Source organism: Pleurodeles waltl, chromosome 8 (assembly GCF_031143425.1).
Source record: "Pleurodeles waltl isolate 20211129_DDA chromosome 8, aPleWal1.hap1.20221129, whole genome shotgun sequence".
Taxonomy (NCBI): Eukaryota; Metazoa; Chordata; class Amphibia; order Caudata; family Salamandridae; genus Pleurodeles; species Pleurodeles waltl.
In genome coordinates, this window is record NC_090447.1 from 197,239,045 (window position 1) to 197,259,903 (window position 20,859).

A 20,859-nucleotide genomic window follows, 5' to 3' on the forward strand; every position below is an offset into this window, starting at 1 on the left:
AAGTACTTCTTTGCATGATATTTTGGTGCACAGTCACTACGCTAAAACCAGAAAGGACAAAGTAGGGATAACAGGTTTTTATCCATGCATGAACTGGAAAGCATGAAGGAGCAGTGGAAAGGTACTTGAATATGAGGTACCGGGTACTGGAAAGGAGAAATGAATCACCAAAATGCTAAATTGAAATTCGCAATATATAGTTTATTGTTTTGTATGACCATGTACGTTGGGATATATAGGCAGCACAGTAAAGTCTGTTAAAATTGTGTATTAGAACATATGAGGGCAATTGCCAAAAGTGATCCTACTTACCCAGTGGCACAACACTTTCAAACTACACATGGAGGTAACAGAAATGTATTCGATTTTTTTTGCCTGGACCCGACCCCAAAAATGAACAAGGTGGAGATAGGACACGTCAATTGAGACAGCTAGAATCTCGTTATATTAGAGAGATGCAAACTAAGACACAGAGGGGTTTAAATATGGATGAGGAGATGTGGGGTAATTATCAATCAACATTAACATTGATTGGTTTAAATATGCAATATCTCACTTAGGCTCTGTTGATTGCCCATTCAGGGCTAGATATTGAGGCAGAGCACCCAGGAGTGATTATGGGGGGGATAAATAATCGCCACCTGTTTATGAATCCGTCTGTTTATAATGTTTACCTTTTATTCATTCCATTTATTTTCTTTGATTATTAGTAGGTTGAATTTGCATCAACAATTATTGCGGTATCTATTACCAATATGACATTGCATTTGAAACAGGTTTGATGGTCATTACATGCAATGCAATGAAATATTGTAGTGGCAGCAGGATCAATTGGTATGATGTATTTATGTGATTTACAAAGATTGTGGTATTTGATTATTTAATTGATGGTAGCTTGTTCATATGTCTGTTACTCGAGATCCATATTTGTATAATGAATTTGGGTGTTATGAGCTGGCCGCCACCTGAATATAGCGTGCACGGAGTATTGTGGTCCTTTTACTATTTTTATTGTACGCCGTTCATCATGCGCAATGGTAGACATTGAGAAAGGCTTGTTTAGCTGAAACGCATTTGCCATTTTTCAGAGATCTGGTCTATTAAATTCAGGTTTTAAAACTTTTGAAATGTCTTTGAGAAATCTCCTTTGTAGTGCTCGATTGTCAATTGGAAGAAACGAGAATACAAGGGGAGGCCATCCTCTCCTGACCGCAGCACCCACAGTGTGAGAGGTGCAGCAGCGTTTTGGCAGCTTGGGAAACGAATATATATATAAAGTTGTTTTTCTCAAGAATGTCACTTTACTGTATCACACTGTCTACTGCCTATTGCCAATGGCACCTGGATAGCATGTCTCATTCAGCACTCTTCACTGCCTTATTAATTGGGCTAGGGGAGCATGCTTTCTGTAGCACTCTATATTAAACTGTCTATTGGAGTAAGAAAGCACACCTCTTGCAGCACTTTATATTATCTGGTCTTGTTGACTGGAAAAGCACGCCTCTTGCAGCACTCTGTATTACACTGTCTTATTCACTGGGAGAATATGGTTCCTTCACAGTTCCTGAAACAGCATGCCTCTTGCAGAACTCTGTAACACACTCTATGGGACTTGAACAGCATACCATCTGTAGCACTCTGTATCACATGTTTATTGGACTGGGAGAGTGTAACTTTTACAGCACTTTGTATAACAATGCTCATTAGACTGGGAAAGCACACCTCCTGAATAATTCTACAATGCACTGTCTATTGAACTTGAACAGAATACCAGCTTTAGAATCCTGTTTCACACTGTTTCTAGGACTGGGACAACATACCATCTGCAGCACTTTGCATTAAACTGCCCATTAGACTGGGGGTATATGCCCCCTGAAGAACTCTGTGTTGCACTGTCTTGGATTAGAAGTGTATGCTTCCTGCAACAGTCTGTATTGTACTGTGCAACGGATTGGCACATTGCATTTTATTAACATACTATGGAAGATATGTTTTATTTAAGAATATTTAGTCTTTAGCAAATTCCAGGTGACAAACTGCAAATGTTTTGCTGGCTGTATTTTTGGGTAAAATGTTTCATGGACATCAATGAAACTCTTTGGAGAAAAATACCTTTGCATCTAAGAACTATTTATGCTAATTGTATTTAACCAGTAGTATTGCCCTGGTTTCATTCCTGCAGCTCACTAATAGCCCAAAGTCTAAAAAGCCATATGCCGTACCTAAGCCTAGTAGAAACCACTATTAACAGTCATCTGGAATTTCCACTGGGTGTACAGTTTGGAAAACTTTATCATATCACTTTAAACCTTATGTGCAAGTATATAATTGTAAAACAGTTCGGGTATAGTTGTAAATAGCGTGTAGCCATATACAGATTTTATAAGTGTAATTAACACTGCAAGCGTGCTGCATAGACAGGTACTTTAAGTAGTGAATGACTTGAAGTGCAGGAAAAATACTTTAGCAGATGAGAATCTCAACCACATAAACCACACACTACAGTGCCCGGTTTACCAAAAATGCAATATCCACTCTGACCTAGGTGAATGCTTTCAACACGCATAGACCTACACATTTTAGGTGATTCGCACATTTGCCACGTGTACCGCAGGGAATCAAATGTACGGTTCTGGTAACTTCCCCGGATTACTACTGCCTGCCATACTCATACGACAGGCATTAGTGTTGAACACACAATCACATATTCATTTCCCTCTATTTTCCTTCACATAAAGGATGTTTCTGTCCAGTGGTATCTCTGCCATACGCCTTGAAATGGGTTTTGAGCCCTTTCCCCTCATTTACTCTATCACTCCTGCCTACTATACCTAGATTTAAATTTAAATCGCACCAGGAACGGTAAAAGGCATCTGAAATACCTCTGAAAAGTGAAAACCCACAAAGGAACACCTTTTTTTCAATAAAAAAGGCAATGGGGACACCTCTATTCATGCGTGGAGCATCTGGTATTTTTTCCTCAGTCACATGTACAACGCACCTCCTTAAAAAAATCCGCAGATTCTGATTTTGTAAGGAGCTACTTTTTCCGAGAGCACGTGACACTTTTTGGTACCTACCGGTGATTTGCAGCCAGCTTTTATAGAATGCACCCAAGTAACTAAACCCACCTCGGATGTGAAACCTCGTGCATAGGGCAATGTGAAACGGTGTTACATACAGGCATGAACGAGCAATATAAATAGTTTACATGCTATAACAAATAGGTGTCTAGTTGCTAATAATAAACATGGTGGATTTGCTACCCAGGAAGAGCTATTTTAAGATGTCTGAGGAGTCAAAGGCCCCGTGCTTCTCCCCCTCCCCAGAACACAAAAGAGCATCTATTCACGATGGCCGCCCAGTCCTCCCAGGTGGTGAGCAGCAGCGGTCAGTGAAGTCCTCCCACAAAGTAGCTCCTCTGTTAATCTGCCCGGCTGTGAAAGCAGCGCTCCTTCCGACATAAAATCGGCGGCAGTGGCTGCTCCGGCTCTTTCCTTTTAGTTCAGTTCGTCCACCTGTTATCTTACCTCACTCAGTCGAGCGTGTCTGCGCTTGTTTAATCCCGGCCCAGCCGCCGCTTTGGCTTGTTTTTGCCTTTATGCTGCAAAGCGTCAATAAAGAAGAGGGGGCCTGCACCTGCTACATGGCCGCGCGCTGACAGGGCGTGAGGGGCCGGGACAGCTGCTCAGGGCCGCGTGCCGGTACCTGCGCTTCCCGAAGAGCCTTCTGCCCGCAGGACTGGTCTTTTCCGCTTCCCTCCACAAATCCACGTGCCTTTCTTGCCAACAAAGAGCATTTATCGAGTTGCGTTGCTCCCGGGGCGGAGGGTGCCCCCACCCGTGGCAGGCTGTCATAAGCTACAAAGTAGGGTCAACCCAGAGCTTTATAATTCATTAGTCCTGGCAAACCAAAAATACAAACAGACTTGCTTCACCGGCCAAGAATGTTTTCAGCATGACCCAATCGCCGTCTGTGTCTATTCCAGCGAGCTGGCAAACATAGCATGACTCCAGTCAGCAAAAATGTCAGCGCCTCCAATCAGCAAGGGGTGACATAGCCAACTTGGCCCGGCTACAGGCAGGCTATCAAATGATAGCAAGCGGTATCAAAGCACACTACGAGAATGAGGTTTAGTGTTTGAGGGTGGATCCATAATGGCTCTAGTAAAGTGATACCCGCTAACAACAGGGTTGGCATGCGGCGATATTAGCGACAATATGCTAATTTTAGGAGCATGTGAAGACTGTACCCGCTGGCCCTGCTAAAACAATAATAGCACTTCTTCTAAGTGTTACATGAATGTGTTTATGTTTACATTAACAGTGATAGGAATAATTTTTATTTATGCCTTGTAGCGTCACTATAGCAACAAGGCGCAAGTTTAGAACACTGTTTATGTGCTAAATGCACATTTAGGGTTGCTGATCACTTTGACAAAATAACCTAATTTTACCATGTTTGGCTAGCATTAATTATATAATTAAACGTACTGAATTTGGTAGATGCCCGAATTTAAGAAAATTTGCTTTTAAGTTTTCTTTCTTTGTACACTTTTTCTCGCTTGTAGCGAACAATCATTGCAACAATTGTTTGTTTAAAAAAGGTCGCCAGTCTCTAAAGTGGGAGTGGCCGAGGAGGCGTAACTAGTGTTTTTTGTTTTTCAAGATGCTGGCTTATGTAAGTAAACTTAGTCCGAAAGATGTAAACTAAAATCTTCAGCTTCACACAGCTGGCACCGGAACAGTATTTGGATGCTTGTGTGAGAGTTTTCTGTCAATATGTCAAGATGTACCACATAACGACGCCCACGGGGGCTAAAACAAGCCAGACCTATCGTCTTTGCCAGTGCTGTTAATAGTCTCAAATGCATTAGTAACAATGAGTTTGGGTTGAATAATTAGAAATGAAAACGTTTCATTTCTGAAAATAGAGCCTGTTCATTAGGTATTCTCTGTGGAACGTGTAGTGCTCGTCAGAGTGGCTCAGTCACTCCACTCTTCCCTTAAAACCACCTCTCTTCTGCTGCCTCTCACTCCATCGGTCAAGTTTAACCACATTTTCCGCAGCCTCTCCCTGCATATCTCGGACGTCATCTCTTCCCCTTTCAACGCCGTCTTTTTACTCTCTCCTCCTTGCACATAAATCCTTCCTCTCATTCGCATAACTATCCCCACAACACACAGCCCACCCACTCCCATGTAAACACTGCATTTTTTTCTTTGGTACGATTAATATTCTGATGGCTATACACTGTCTTCACACACTTTCTCAAAGAATCACAACTGCAATTGGCACATATGTGGCTATCACTCTGTATATGCTGCGGCGAGGCCAACTATTGAATGTGCACGTGGTCCAAACATCTTTATTACGCACTAGCAGGCACTGTGAGTAACCCGCACTGACTTCAGCCTCAGCTCCGGAGCTTTCGGTTATAGGGTGACCACCTGGCATTGAGGCAAATTCTGGACAGGACTGTAAAAAATTCAGGACAAAGGGTCAAAATTCAGGGCAAAAATTCAAGAACATACGTCAGTTTTACAGACACGCGCAAGAGAGGCCATGCCTCACTATGTTGTCAGTGCATTTATTTACTCTTTTTTAACATAGCACTATTTATTCACTGTGGTCCTTTTGTGATTGCCTCCTGGTATGCTACATTTAGGTGTCACATTACGTCCTTGTTCAGTAGTAAATTAATGCCCTTCAGTACTGCGGCAAGGCCATCACCCCTACCCAAATCTACCCGATCTTTCCTGAAGAGAAAGTAACAGCAACATTTTGATTATGTTTCTGAACATTTTAAAACCCCTGGCAATCAGTTTGGGAAACATTAAGGTAATTAACCTTATGCTAGTTTAAACAAATTGAACAAAAACATCTGGCTTACCCCAACCACCCATGGACTTTCAACCAATTTTTTTTTTTGAAGAGGCAGGGCAGATGGTGTGGGCGACAGTCTCACACCTAATGTCAGGATGTGATGTATCCATAACTTGTCTGTAGCCTCACTGCACTAGAGTGTATGTCTGGGACTCTACATTTATCTCAGAAATGTGAGCCTGGACTACCAATCAAAGATAATAAAAGTGGAGGATGAAATTGAGATCAAATGGGAGATCCACGGCAAGTAATTCAAAGGGTTGTTGCTAAAAACTGGATAAATAAAGAAGAGAAGAACAAGGTGGGACAATTCCTAAAATCAGACAAGATGGGTCCACCAAGACTATCGGAAGGTATTGGGTACCTGGGGATTTGTCTCTGCACACAGGAGAGAAACAGAAGGGGCACTGTCAAGTGGATGAACAAGCAACACCCATCCACCTTGGCAAACTCTTCTGGTGCAATGGTCCGCTGTTAGTGCTTTTGAAGGGTAAGCAGGGGCCAGACCCCTTGCAAGGTTGTGCAAGGCAATTGCCCGCTTTGTCCATGTCTTTGTATGGTTTTTAAATTGAGCAAAACCCAAACTAGAGAGCTGGGTTATCCCTAAGTGTCAAGTACACATAGAATCTTCAAAATATTTGGGATGTAAATTGCACAAACAAAATTTACAAATTTTAAAATTTAATTAGTGTTTCTTTAACATATGGCACTGTTTTTGCCTTTATATACAATTAGATCTCAGATTGAACTGGGAACCAGTTACCTTTTGATACCTAGTGATTAATATCTACCATTCTTACACTGATTTCCAGGATGAAAATCTCAGCAGAGCGAACGGTCCCTAAGCCCAGTTTGCTTTTTGGTCTTCTCTTCTGCTTTCTGTAGAGGCCATGTGGCACTAGTGAAGATGGTGTGCTACCCCAATGATAGTATTATTTTGCAAACCTTCCCATGCTCGTCCTTTATTCCTTCTTCAGACAGGCCACACATCTGATTTGGTCACTGCGGCACCATCAGGAGCTCTTTCCACTCTAAAGCTAACTGTGACTGCGGGTGGATTAGGTCTTCTGGACTCAGAATGCTATTATTCAGCTGCACAGGTCCAATGGGTGGCTCACTGGCTTTCTGCCCACCTCCCTGCATGAGAAGGGGTTTACCAGTAAAGACTTTTAAGGAAGGCTTAATGCACTGCTCATTGTTTCCTACTGACCATTCTATGGATCACCATCTGGGGTTATCATGCACAGCTTTCTCTTGCATTGTCAGAACCTGTAAACTCAATGACAAGAAAAAACCCTATGCTCCTGCACTACCTTTGCTAAGCCTTCCCACTCGCACAGGATGGCTGTGCTCAGAGCAACTCCATCAGTGGCATGTTGCAGGTGTCTTAAAATTGGGGACTTTGTTTCTGAACAGTGAGCTACTAAATTTCCAAACCCTTTTGGCAGACTACCATCTTCACCCCGGTCAACTCCTTACTTACAACTTAAATAATAATTCAATGCCCTATTTCATGTCTGCCACCTAGCACTAACCCTACAAGAGGTGTGCCACAAGCTCTGTACCATAGGAAATTGTGGCAAACTGATAGAATGGGTGTACAGACCTATCCTGCAACATGGAAACCACTCCAGGTCTTCTCGTCATACTACCTGGGTGATTGATGTGGCCAAACCTCTGCAAGATATGGACTAAAATACTGGACTTTCCCCACAAAATATCCCACAGCTGTCACTTTACGTAAATTCATAGTGCTTCCTTGTGAATACATTCTGCCCGTTGCTTGCCATTGGCCTTGTAGTTTGTAACTCACAATTTGTTGCTTTCAATTTGCTGGCTTTATTTGTTTTAGGCTATGCAGCTTGAATTCGTCCCTTCCCTTGCCAAAACCTTATTTACAGTATCCTGCCGAGTGCTCCCTTTCTGTAAACAGGCCTGTAAATATTGTTCTTATCTTATCACATTTGCTGTGCATTCAAAGAACAAAGTCAAATGTCAGGCTCTGTCTTCGGTGGGAACTTAATGTTTACTTTCCTTTCTCTGACTTCAAAGTGAGAGGATTTATGCAACAATCTTGCTGGATACTGGGGTTAGGAAAGAGTTTTTTCTATCACATGACGACATTTAAATAAACTTCAGAATATATCAGAATTAGAAGTACAAATCAAGCACATTTTTGCTAATTCTGAACTGTGCTGGAAACAAATACCTTTACATGATTAAAACAAATCATTGCATTAGGTGATGCAATTTCCACACATTATCATCTATGCACAGTATAGTTTGATTTGAAAAACTGTATGTCTGTGCAAATGAAATGGTAGTTTCAATCAAAAATGTGTTGTCTGTAATGGTAGTGTGTTACCACACCATGCATACTCCACTGCACTGTGCTCTGCACCACTCCACACCACTGCACCCTACTCTGTATCTCTCCACTTTACACCACTCCATGCTACTGCACTGCTCTCTTCTCCATTCTGAACCACTCCACATTATGCCACTGCACTCTATGCTACTTCTCACTATGCCTCTTTACTCTAATTCTGTACCACTCTACTCTATGCCACTGCACTTTACGCCTCTTTACACCACTGCGCTCTGCTCGTCTGCACGCCATACCACTCCAGTCTAGGCAACACCAATTTATTCCGCACAACTCCACTCTCTGCCATTCTACAACACTGCACTGTACGCCACTGCACTCTAAGCTAATACACTCTATGCTAATGCACTTTACTCTGTAACACTCAACTCTAAGCCCCTGCACTCTACATCAATACACTGAACATCACTCTAATCTACTCTGCACCTCTGCACTCTATGCCACGGCACTCTACACTACTTTACTCTATGCCATCACACTCTATGCCACTTTATGCAACTCCACTTTAACCTGCACCTCTCCACTCTAAGAAACCTCACTCTACTGTGAAATAATCTACTTTATGCCACTGCACTCTGTACCACTGCATTCTATGCCTCTGCACTCTACCCTGCACCTCTCCACTCTATGCAACTGCACTCTACTCTGAAACAATCTATTCTACGCCACTGTACTCTATACCACTCTGACCACTGCACTCTAGTTCAATGCACTCTACACCACTGCAAGCTGACACTCTGCAACACTGCACTGGCCGCCACTATACTCTACACCACTCTGCTCTGTACTACTGCATTCTGCACCAATATACTCTATTCCACTGCATTCTATGCCACTCTATGTAACTGCACTCTACACCAGTGCACTCTAAACAGCTGCACTGTATGCCACTGCCCTTTACTTTGCACCACTGTACTCTGTGCCACTGTTCTGTGTACCACTCTACACCACTGCACTGACACTCTACTCTGCAACTCTGCACTCTACACCACTCTACTCTATGCAACTGAACTCTAGGCACTATACTCTACTCTACACCACTCTACAATACTCCACTCTGCACCACTCTACACCACTGCACTCTATGCCACATGAGTCTACTCTGCACTCTATGGCACTGCACCACTCTGCATTACTGCACTCTCTGCTACTCTATTGTATGTCACTCTACTCCACTGCACTCTATGTAACTCTACTCTATGTAACTCTACCCCATGCCACTCTATGCCACTGCATTCTGCGCCAATGCACTCTAAACAACTGCACTGTATGCCACTGCCCTCTACTCTGTACCACTGTACTCTACGCCAATGCTCTCTATGCCACTCTACTCCACTCTACATCACTGCACTGACACTCTACTCTGCAGCGTTGCACTCTCCACCACTGTACTATACACCAATGTACTATGTACTACTGCATTCTATGCCACTGCACTCTATGCCACTCTACTCTGCATCACTCCACTCTACAGCACTTTGCTCTACTCTGCACCACTCTACACTATGCCACTGCACTCCCTGCAACGTGAGTCTAGTCTGCAATCTATGCCACTGCACCACTCTACACTACTGCTCTCTCTGCCACTCTATTGTATGCCACTCTACTCCACTGCACTCTATGCCACTCTACTCTGTCCCACGCCACTCCATGCCACTGCACTCTAAACCACTTCACTTTTACGCTAACGCACTCTAAACAACTGCACTGTACCCCACTGCACTGTACTTTGCACCACTGGGCTTTACACCACTGCTCCTATGCTACTCTACTCCACACCACTATGCCTCTAACTTTAAGCCATGCTGAACAGCAGCTACTCTGGTGTATAACATGGCTAATGGCTAAAACACATTAGCAAAGCCAATAACTCTTTCGTAGAGGAGACCTATTGTTTTGCCAATGTTTGTTAGTACTATGAGGTACCAAAGTACCTGAAAGAACTGTGAAAAATACAATTACATCATAATAAAGGCTGCTAAAAAATGCGCAAATACATTTTGGTTAAATACAAAAAAAGTGCTTCTCAAATACAGATTTGAATAATATACAGTTTATACCTAGTACTAAAAAAATGTATAACACTCCATTAAAACCACACACTCCACAACTCACCTTGGAACACCATTACAATACCTCTCTAAAAGAAATATCTTTGCCACCAGAAAACTTCAAGTGACTCCTTTTAGTAAAGTCAATGCAGGTTTCCAAGACCCTTTGTATTTGCAGATTTACCAGTTCGGCACATTTGCATGTCTTTAGGGAAGGAGACCCCCTGGCAAGAAGGTCTGATTCTTATCTGTCTACCTCTCCCTCAGAGCACAGGAGACTCCATTGTCTTTCAGTCCAGCTGGGGAAACTGATCTGCCTGTAATTTCGCCCTGCCTCCGTTGCCCTTTAGGTGAAAGGCTAAAATTATGGACAAATGCCGTCCGTTAAAGCTTTCATCACGGACAACGGACGGCAGGGCGAAATTACGGACAGTCTGTGAAATTTACGGACGGGTGGTCACCCTACTCGGACAGAGACCCATTTCAAAGTCAGTCCCACTCCAAATCATGCCTTGTGCCTCTCTATAAACATTCATATTTCATACCTTGAGTTGGTGGCCCTTCTTCAGCACGCGGTTGCTTCCTAGTTAGGTTTACACTACAAAAATACCTCTACATATGGACAAGCATAGAGTCAACTAGTTTACATACCTGTAAGAAACATTGTTATAGGGCCAGGATACCCTCACGGGTGACAAGCAGCGCTCTACTCTACCTTACATTACCAAACTACATGTTATGGATAAATTGTCTGCATAGCAATTCATGAGGTTAAAATTCAGGTTATAGCTCAAAAGGATAAGGGTGGAGGTTGTGGAAGATAACCATGATGAACAAAAAGAGACTGAGGTATAAGGAGCTGAAAACAATCAGCAACAGCAGAGCAAAAAACAGACTAACAATGATTGCTTGCCAGACCCTTTCATGGGCCACAGGGCAAGCAGGGGCTACTCAGTCCCCAACTGTGGTGGTTGGGGTCATTTGTCTCTGGCTACCATTCCACCAGTGGCTACAAGGGTGACATAAAACACTATCTGCATGTGTGATCATGAGAAATGAAAAAATTCGAACATTTAAAGGAAGAATTTTGCTGTTAGAGTGCTTTATATGGGAAACAGCCTATGCAACGTATCAGTTATAGTGCAATGCCATTACCAAGCATTTGTTTGACACGCATATTCCTTCACTATGCATGCCTTTACAATGAAATGGTAAGTATATATGGGAAGTGAGTGTATATATATATATATATATATCTATATATATATTATAATATATATATAGATATATATATATATATGTTATATATATATATATGTGATATATATATATATATATATATAGCACTTAAAAAAACAAAGGCTACAAGATGTTATAGTTAACCTCTGAATTTACTCAGACAACAACATAGAAATTCAGCAGTTTTAGTTAGATTTATTTCAAGTAACTAAAACTCGCGGCCTAAGACCCCCACTAAGCACAGTTTTTTCTTCAATAATTTGAATGCTAATGTTTCATTGATATTTTTATTGACGTTATAAAAGATGTTATGAATTCTATTATATCTGGGGTAATTACCAGTGCATGGTGAGGGTGTGAGTTATACTTACCTTAGGTCGCAAGTTACTTGAAATAACTATAACTGCTGAATTTTTATGGCTTTTTAAGTGAATTTGTATGTTTTTTTCAGTTCTATTTCCTAACTATAACGTCCCTGTAACCTTTGTTTTTTTCAGTGAATTTCTATTTTTTTTAAACTTTAATTAATTTTAATTACTATATGTTAATCCAACCACGGCAGCGCACAGCCTTTGGGTGGTTCTGCCGGGAAGATCAGTAGAGGAAATGTATACACTACACAGAAGAAGTCAGTTTGGTTCCTACTACTTGTTGGCAGTGAAACAGGCAGTCTAGATGCTCTTGAGCCAGCTGATGTCTCCCAATGGAGCACAGATGATTGGAGCACTCCTGTTGCATTCTATGGGTAAAAACACTTTCCAAGATGGCCCAGGGAAAGGAGGAAGACTTTACGAAACTGTGTAGTCTGTTGCTAGAGATTTTCAATTAGGACTTTAAGGCACTGTCATGCCCCAGACCCATAGTGCTCAGTATTCTAAAAGACTTTAAAATGGAGGGGTATTATTTTCAAACCACCGGAGCAAAACATTGTCATCAACTGCCTAGCCTATTGTCACAAGTTTTATCTGGCACAGCCTAAAGAGATACAGGATTTGAGGACTTGGATTTGGGTGGTAAAAGTTGAAAAGGGCGAAGGACGTAGAGGGTGGTGGGTGCGAGACTCTGAGAGGGAGACAGGGGTATGAGAGACACTGTGATGTTGTAGTTCTGTTATTTCTTTAAAACACTAATAAAAAGTTATTTACCTAAAAGCACCCGTGGTAGTGCAAGCTCCTAAAAATAATAACACAAGGCAAAAAATAGTTGGTGCAGCACCCCTGAATGTACAATTGCCCCAAGAAAGCAGAACACGTGATAAAATAATTTATCATTTCACACAAAAAATATGATTTTTATGATTATCAAACACACCAGTTCTCGTTTGATAAACATTATTACAATCATCATATTATTATGGAGGTGCAATATTTTTTTCATTAATTGATTATTTTCTCACACTGAGTGCTTGAGTATTGAGATGTATAGAACCCCAGTCAGAGGTATAGAACCCCAGTCAGTGGAATATCTTTAGAAAAGGCCTATTAAGAAAAAGGACAATATAGACCTAAAGCTTTAGACTGATGTGCTTTTAGAAATCACATGAACGCCTTATTGCCTGAAGAAGCAAGAGTACAGCACTTAGCTGCTCGAATGAAACTCTCAAAAGTAGGGAAAAAGGCAACTTAAGCAGAAAGGTCACAGGGAATGAATAGCTTTGGGAAATTGTGATGAGGATTTCACAAATAAAGATAATGTAGTTCAAGCTTTTACCACCTACCCTCATTCATTTTATATGGCTACAGTAACAGCTATAGAGGCTTTCCTCTAGAGTATGAGGGCTATAGAGGCTTTCCTTGAAGGCATGCCGTCCTCCAAACTTTTAGCACCTGTTAGACAACTTTTAGGAAAATAAATTGCTGTAGAGCAAGTGTCAGAGGCTGCACATACTGGCTAATGGGAAAATCCCTGGGACACAAGTGACTCCTGAGGGAATTTTATAAGTGTCTTTCAAGTAAGATCTCCGTACACTGTTTACATTAACCTATAAAGTCCAAGGAAGAAGAACAGCTACCATTTGCCATAAGTTCAGCTATACGAGGCAGGGAAATCAGAAACTGATATTGGGGCAATATAGACATGTGACACGTCTTTCAGCATAGAAGCAAAAATTCTAGCAAAATTCTCAAATTATTTCCACCCTGTTAATCTGGATCAGTGAGACTTTATGCCAAGGCCCTCCACCTAGAACAGTTGTACCCCAGCATAGGACAGACATCAAATGTGGAAGAGAAAACTCCCCTCTCTTGTGGTTTCTGACTTGAAATATAGTACTCTGTCAATTGTGGGGGGGGGGAGGAGGACATTCAGTGGATGTACGTTGTGCGTGACTGATTGTATTTACTGTGTGCCATCCTGATCCCAAGGGGAGTTTTCCCATTATACTGATTTGTAGTGCCCTGTTTCCTTGGGATGAGGGGCCCCTGTAATTTTGTTCAATAGACTTTGGGCTCTATAACAGATTGTGGTAGAACCACTAACACAATTTTTATACAAATCCAATTAAGGTACACACCATGACCAATGTGACCATGGAAGTAAAACTCCAGCCGGGAATAAAGTTTAGGTATCTATTAAAAACTCAAGCTCAGATCCATGAAGACAGTTCACAAGACCAAGTTATATAGATACAGTATCACCAACAGTTGCTCAAGGCGACAAAATATATTCAGGCACATTAACAAAACTAAGCATTCAAGGAGAAAATTCAAATCATTAACAGGATTATTTGAGATACAGAATTCAAGCATTAATAAGGTTCAGCAAGCATCAGTCAATTCAGTTTATCAGAGTTGCAAATGTAGCTGGGCACAGGAAAGCCTACGGTTGGCCAAATCAGGGAAAGACACATGTGGGCCGGAACACATGATGGTAAAAGATAAAAAGCACAAAAAGGGCAAAAATAATTTGGAAAAGTGTAATCTCGGGCAGCAAACTACTAACTAAGGTTGGCAAAAGAGTAGGTAAAAAAGGAAAGTGTCAGCATGGCAGACGCTCGATCAGGAGTCTTCTGAAAACGATTGGAAGAAAAATCTTCAAGACTCAATAAACCCCCTCAAAGGGCAAAGGCAGAGAGGAAGATACCTCTCCGAGGGGCTCAGCATGTGAGGTACTTTGTCAGAAAAGCATCTGGTCATAGGACATGTGGAATTCTAACCCAAGTCGAACTTGTCATTGGTATATTTAAGTTTGTATGGCATTCTGATTCATCAAAGGTGGCTGTCCACATTACGTTGAAGTGGCAGCATCCAATAGATATCGATCACACGATCTTCCATTCATGTGGCTCCACACAAGTTTGAAACAATTGTATATAGTAGCAGTCCATAATAGTGGATGTTCTACATTCAAGGAGAATGTTGCATTTCTCTATGTCTAAAACAATAGGGTTCTATTGCCAAAGTTTGTCTTCTCATGGGAACAAAGTCTGAAAGAAGGTTTTGTGTTAAGGAATGAATCAGCACTCTCTGCACAATCACAGAAAACAGGCATTATAGGACTCACTTAGGCTAACACAAGTGCATTAATACAATACATTAATACATCAAATAAAACAAATTTTACTATGCAAACTATAATTTCTAATGAATAATTCTTCATTAGCATTAAGATTTCAGAAACTTTAAATGGAATAACTCTGTCAATACATTTCAGTCAGTATAACGTGGAACTATATTTCTTCTATTTTTGGCACCCATTTTAAAATCATTAATCATTAGAAATTCAATATTGTTTTAATATATTCTATTAATCTAGAGTCCAAGTTAGATCATAATAATATCAGTTTAGTCCGTTAAACAATACATTTTATACAAATACCACCTATGGCGAACTCTACAGTGTAAACAAATGCATATTTAAATTGACTTGACATTGCAGTTTCTACATTCAAATCATTAGTACTCTGGTTTACATAAGGCATAAACTGTCACATATAGGTAAATGTTTTTTGTGACATGAGGGACAGCACTAAAATTTAAACCACATCAGCTCATTGTCAATGAAGAAGCCCAAATAATTTCTAGGGGAATGCGTGGTATTAAGGTGAGTTTCCAGCTCTACAGATCACTATTGAGGTGTAAGCGTAAAATACATGACAATGTAAAGAGCTCAGTTTTATCCCCATTTAACTATAGGGAATTCCAGCACACCTGACAAGCAACCAACACAGAATAGGCAGGGGAATTAATGGTTGCAGCAGATTCATCAAGCACGGAGACTACAATTTGTGTATCATTTAGGTATGACATTAACCCCTTCTGTGCCGCGGACGTAGTGGTTACGTCCCGCGGCACAGTGCTCCTGTGCCGAGGACGTAACCATTATGTCCTCGGCACGGAGCCCGGAGGGAGCGCTAGCGCTCCCTCCGTGCGGTTCCCCCAGCCACCCAAAGCGGGGAAGGAAGGGGAAGACCTTCCCCTTCCACCCGACCCCCCACCCCCTCCACCCCCCAATCCCCCCGTAATGAAATGACGTCAGCGCGCGATCACGCGCTGACATCATTACCCACTGCCGGTCGCACTGGAAGCCATTTGCTTCCAGTGCGATCACAGGAGAAACAGGTGAGTTTCTCCTCCGGCAGGTGGGGGGTTTCGGACAAAGAGGCACCGGGGGAAAGGAAAGGCATTTCCTTTCCCCGGGTGTCTCTTTGAGCATTTCTCCTGCCCGATCGCATTGCGATCGGGCTGCAGGAATGCCCATTAGACGCCAGGGATTTTTTTTTTTTTATGTTTTCAAATGTTTACGCGTTTGGGGAGCGGCCCCTTGGGCAAGGGTCACTCCCATTTGGGGGCATGTTTGAATGCCCATTTCTGCCCCCAAGGGGGGCAGATGCCACTAGACGCCAGCGATTTCTTTTGGTTGATGTTTTCAATTTTTAGCGTTGGGGAGCGGCCCCTTGGGCAAGGGTCGCTACCATTTGGGGGCATGTTTGTGTGGCCATTTCCGCCCCCTTGGGAGCAGATCGGCCTAATATTTTTAGGCCGATCTGCCCCCAAGGGGGGCAGAAGCCACTAGATGGCAGTAATTTTTTTAAAAAATTTTTTCAATGTTTAGCGTTGGGGAGCGGCCCCTTGGGCAAGGGTCGCTCCCATTTGGGGGCATGTTTCTTGTGGCCATTTCTGCCTCCCTTGGGGGCAGATTGGCCTATTATTTTTAGGCTGAAGGGCAGAATCCACTAGACGCCAGTTTTTTGTTTTTTTTATGTTTTCAATGTTTAGCGTTGGGGAGCAGCCCCTTGGGCAAGGGTCGCTCTCATTTGGGGGCATGTTTGTTGTGGCCATTTCTGCCCCGCTTGGGGGCAGATCGGCCTATTATTTTTAGGCTGTTCTGCCCCCAAGGGGGGCAGAAACCACTAGAACGCCAGGGATTTTTTATAATATGTTTATTTATGTGGGGGCATTGAACTGTTGGCCATTTCTGCCCCCCAAGGGGGGCAGAAGTCACGTAGGCACCAGGGATAGTGTGTGTGTTATTTTTGTTGTTTGGGAGTGGGCCCTTGGGCAAGGGTCGCTCCCCCTGGGGGGACACTACTAAAGATATTTTCTGCCCTCCTTGGGGCAGATAGGACTATTTTTTAGTAGGCCCATCTGCCCCTATGGCAGAATCCACTTAGGCACCAATTTCTAAATGCTTGATGGTGGGATGTTTGTCAACTGATGAAGTATTTGCATTTGTGATCATTTTTTTCCTCCTTTTTGTTCTAGTTCAAAGCTTTTGCATTCTTTGCTGTGGCTTCTTGCGGTTTTGGCGGTGGTTGACCTGCGGTTTGCATAGTTGCATGTTTTAGGTAAGTAAAAACAATTTACTCCAAAGGAGTATTGTTGCCATGCATGAATGACATGTTTGTAGATGGTGTACTAAATGCAGATTTGTGTGAAATTGTCCTTAGATTTGTGCACAATGATATTTGTGTTGTCTTATTTCTAATTTGCTTTTCCTTCTTTCTTTTTAGTGGGATATCATTGGTGATTGCTGTGTCTGTGCAGAGTAGTTGCTGGTGATTCAAGCTTTTTCAGGCAAATGAGTGATATAGTTTTTGAGGTTATAACTCTTACTAATAAAGCTACACTTTATTACTTATCTTACACAGTGCTGGTTGTTGGTAGTGCATTTGTCCAGTTAATTTTCGTAGGAAAGATCATGGCTAGCCGCAGGATGACCGCTCAGCAGGTGGTTGGTATGCTTTTTGAGTCATTGTCTGATCATGATTTTGAGACGGACTCTGCATCTGAGGCAGAGAAGGAAGTGAGAGATTCTGGCAGTGAAGTTTCTGTCGGAGAGGAATCTTCTGATGAGGAAGCCACATTTAGTGCAGATGAAGGGCCTGTTTTAGAGGAGGACACTGATGTGCCATTAGTGCAGCAACCTGGGGCTGAAAGGTTTCCCGTTAGAAGACCTGAACTCTGGGTTGCCCAAAACATGGAGCAGCCAGAGTTGCCTGCCTTTACTGGTCTACTGGGGTGTAGAGTCAATACTGAGAACTTTTTGCCTGTCAATTTCTTTGAGTTATTTGTGGATGATGTGTTTTTGGAAGAGATTGTTGAGCAGACTAATTTGTATGCGGAGCAGTATTTGAGGGACAACGCAGCTAGACTTAGGCCGCACTCTAGAGCTGCCCAGTGGATTCCCACAAATTTGGAGGAGATGAAAAGGTTTTTAGGTTTGACTCTTTTGATGGGGTTTATAAGGAAGCCATCACTGGCTTTTAATTGGTCTACTAGTCCCTTGATGGCAACAGCTATATTTCCTGCTACAATGAGTCGTAATCGGTATTTGCTTCTTCTTAGGATGCTGCATTTTATTGACAATGCATTAGCCTTGCCACGAGATCACCCTAATTCTGACAGTCTTTTTAAGATTAGGCCTGTCCTTGATCATTTTGTAGATCGGTTTTCAGAGGTCTATGTTCCAGGCAAAGAAATACGAGTCTTTGGTCCTTTTCAAGGGTCGTTTGGTTTTTAGGCAGTACATTCCTAGCAAGAGGGCACGATGTGGAATTAAATTGTATATGCTGACTGAAAGTAGTACAGGATATGTGTATAATTTCCGTGTCTACACTGGTAGGGATTCCAGTATTGACCCTCCTGGTTGTCCTCCCACTTTTGGAGTTACTGAGAAAATTGTGTGGGAACTTGGTAGACGACTGTTCAACAAAGGTCACCATTTGTATGTAGATAACGTTTACACTGGAATGCAGTTGTTCAAGGAATTGTTTAGAGTGGACACTGTTGTTTGTGGCACAATTCGTTGTAACTGGAAAGGCTTTCCAAGGGAGCTTGTCGGTAAAAAACTTCAGAGGGGACAGTGCAGCGCCTTGCAGAATAATGAGCTGCTAGCTTTGAAGTTTTCAGACAGGAGGGATGTCTACATGCTAAGTACCATCCATGGTGAGAGTACTTCCCATTGACTGTTTGGCGCCAGGTTGCTGAAGTGCGCAAACCTGTGTGCATTTTAGATTATAATAAGCACATGGGAGGTGTAGATAGAGTTGATCAAAGGTTGGAACCTTATACTGCTATTCGTAAGTCTTACGTTTGGTATAAGAAGTTAGCAATTCACCTCTTCCACTTAGCAACTTTTAATGCTTTTATTGTGTTTAAGGATAGGTCTCCAGAGTCAAAGATGACATTTGTGAAATTTCAGGGGTCAGTGATAGAGAGCCTTATTGTGGTGGAACAGGCCAGAGTTCCTAGAGAAGCAGTGGTGGAGGATGTGGCTAGATTGAAAGATCGCCACTTTGCTGAGCACATTCCTCCCACACCCAAAAAAGACTTTCCAGCTAAGAAATGTAGAGTGTGTTTTCGAAGAGGTATCCGGAGGAGACTCAAATGTACTGCCCAGATTGTCCTTCAAAGCCTGGGCTGTGTGTGGGTGGTTGTTGTAAGAATTACCACACCCAGAAGAATTACTGGGAACAACCATGAGTGTAAACTCATGTCTGTTTTGTATTTTCATGTGTTCAGTTTCATGGTTAGCATTTCTGTCATGTACTTAGTAAGAGCTTTTGTGTTTGTAGTTTTGTAATTATTTCTAATTAGTTAGGGGTTTCTTTGTTTAAAAAATAAAATAAAAAGTGATGCCATTGTGTGTGGAGTGGGGCTTGGCTGAGGGTGTACATATTGACTTGCTGTTGGCTACTGCAACACACTGCCAGCCAAACACCAGTCCACACACTCCCATCAGCTGGTGTGATTGTTGTATCAGGCATGTGGGCGTATGTAAGTGATGGGCCCTTGGGTGACGCTGACTGTCGATGTGAGTGTTGTAATGTGCTGCGCCCGTGACTGGCGGCGTGAATGGTCTTGTGCATGTCATGTATGAAAGATGTGTGAATGGACTGTAAAGCGGTTGGTGCCTTGCCGTGGCTTTACAGCTCACGAGCTGTGAGTCATTGGTTCAGTTTTTTGGCCTTTCAGTTATTAACAGTGCATTTCATTTTTGTGAAATCTCTTGTTAATAAAATTTGATCCACTGAACCATCACTCACCCTCGTGCCAAATCCAACCAGTATGTGTGGTAAAAATGACAAAACCTGCTCCGCTGTAATCAGGCGCCGCAGCACACCTGTGACACGCTAGGTACTTCGGGTGGGACCCCGATGATGAAGCATGCCACCAACTTGGTTGGTGGGTGAGGGGTCTTTTTCACATAACCTAAGTGTGTTTCTTTTCACAATTTTAGTGTTTGGCATATCACAGACGTATGTGGACACATCAAAATGATACATTACAAAACTACCTGTGTTTGGGGGTGAGGGGGCACCTATGTTTTTGGTCCTGGGTGCGGCCTTCATCTAGGGAAACCTACCAAACCCAGACATTTTTTAAAACTAGACACCCCAAGGAGTCCATGGAGGTGTTGCTTGCGTGGATCCCCCAACATTTTATTACCCAGACTCCTCTGCAAACCTCCAAATTTTCTTAAAAAAGCATATTTTCCTGACTTTCGTTTGTACGATCACCGCTCCAGCACAAAATTCCTACTCCCCAGCGTTCCCCTCAGTCTCCCAAGTAAAATGACACCTCACCTGTGTGGGTCCCCAAAGCAGAGTCAGCCTAAAGATGTATAAAAGAAGAATATGTCCTTATCAACTCGCTGTGCTATCGCCTCTATCTCTACAAGTTTGTGGCCTTATTCTGTTGCAGGCACCTGGCCCACCCGCACAAGTCAGGTATAATTTTTATCGGGAGACTTGGGGGAGCGCTGGGTGGAAGGAAATTTGTGGCTCCTCTCAGATTCCAGAACTTTCTGTCACCGAAATGTGAGGAAAATGTGTTTTTTGGCCAAATTTTGAGGTTT

The 20,859-nt window shown here is 42.4% G+C and overlaps 1 protein-coding gene across 6 annotated transcripts in view; it reads right to left on the bottom strand.

The window, feature by feature from the left end:
* Window positions 1-20,859, bottom strand: part of MAP3K7CL (MAP3K7 C-terminal like) — a 207,190-nt gene that overhangs the window by 115,519 nt on the left and 70,812 nt on the right. The window contains exon 1 of one of the 6 annotated variants that reach the window (XM_069204066.1): window positions 3,531-4,148. The exons of 2 other annotated variants lie outside the window; for them this stretch is intronic. Coding sequence is in view for 2 of the 4 variants with exons in the window: in XM_069204064.1 (XP_069060165.1) it covers window positions 3,709-3,857 (149 nt within the window). In the remaining 2 variants the exon portion in view is untranslated. Of the gene's footprint in view, window positions 1-3,530; window positions 4,149-20,859 lie in introns of those variants that run through there. 3 more of the 6 variants (XM_069204064.1, XM_069204063.1, XM_069204068.1) reach the window with 3 other exon arrangements.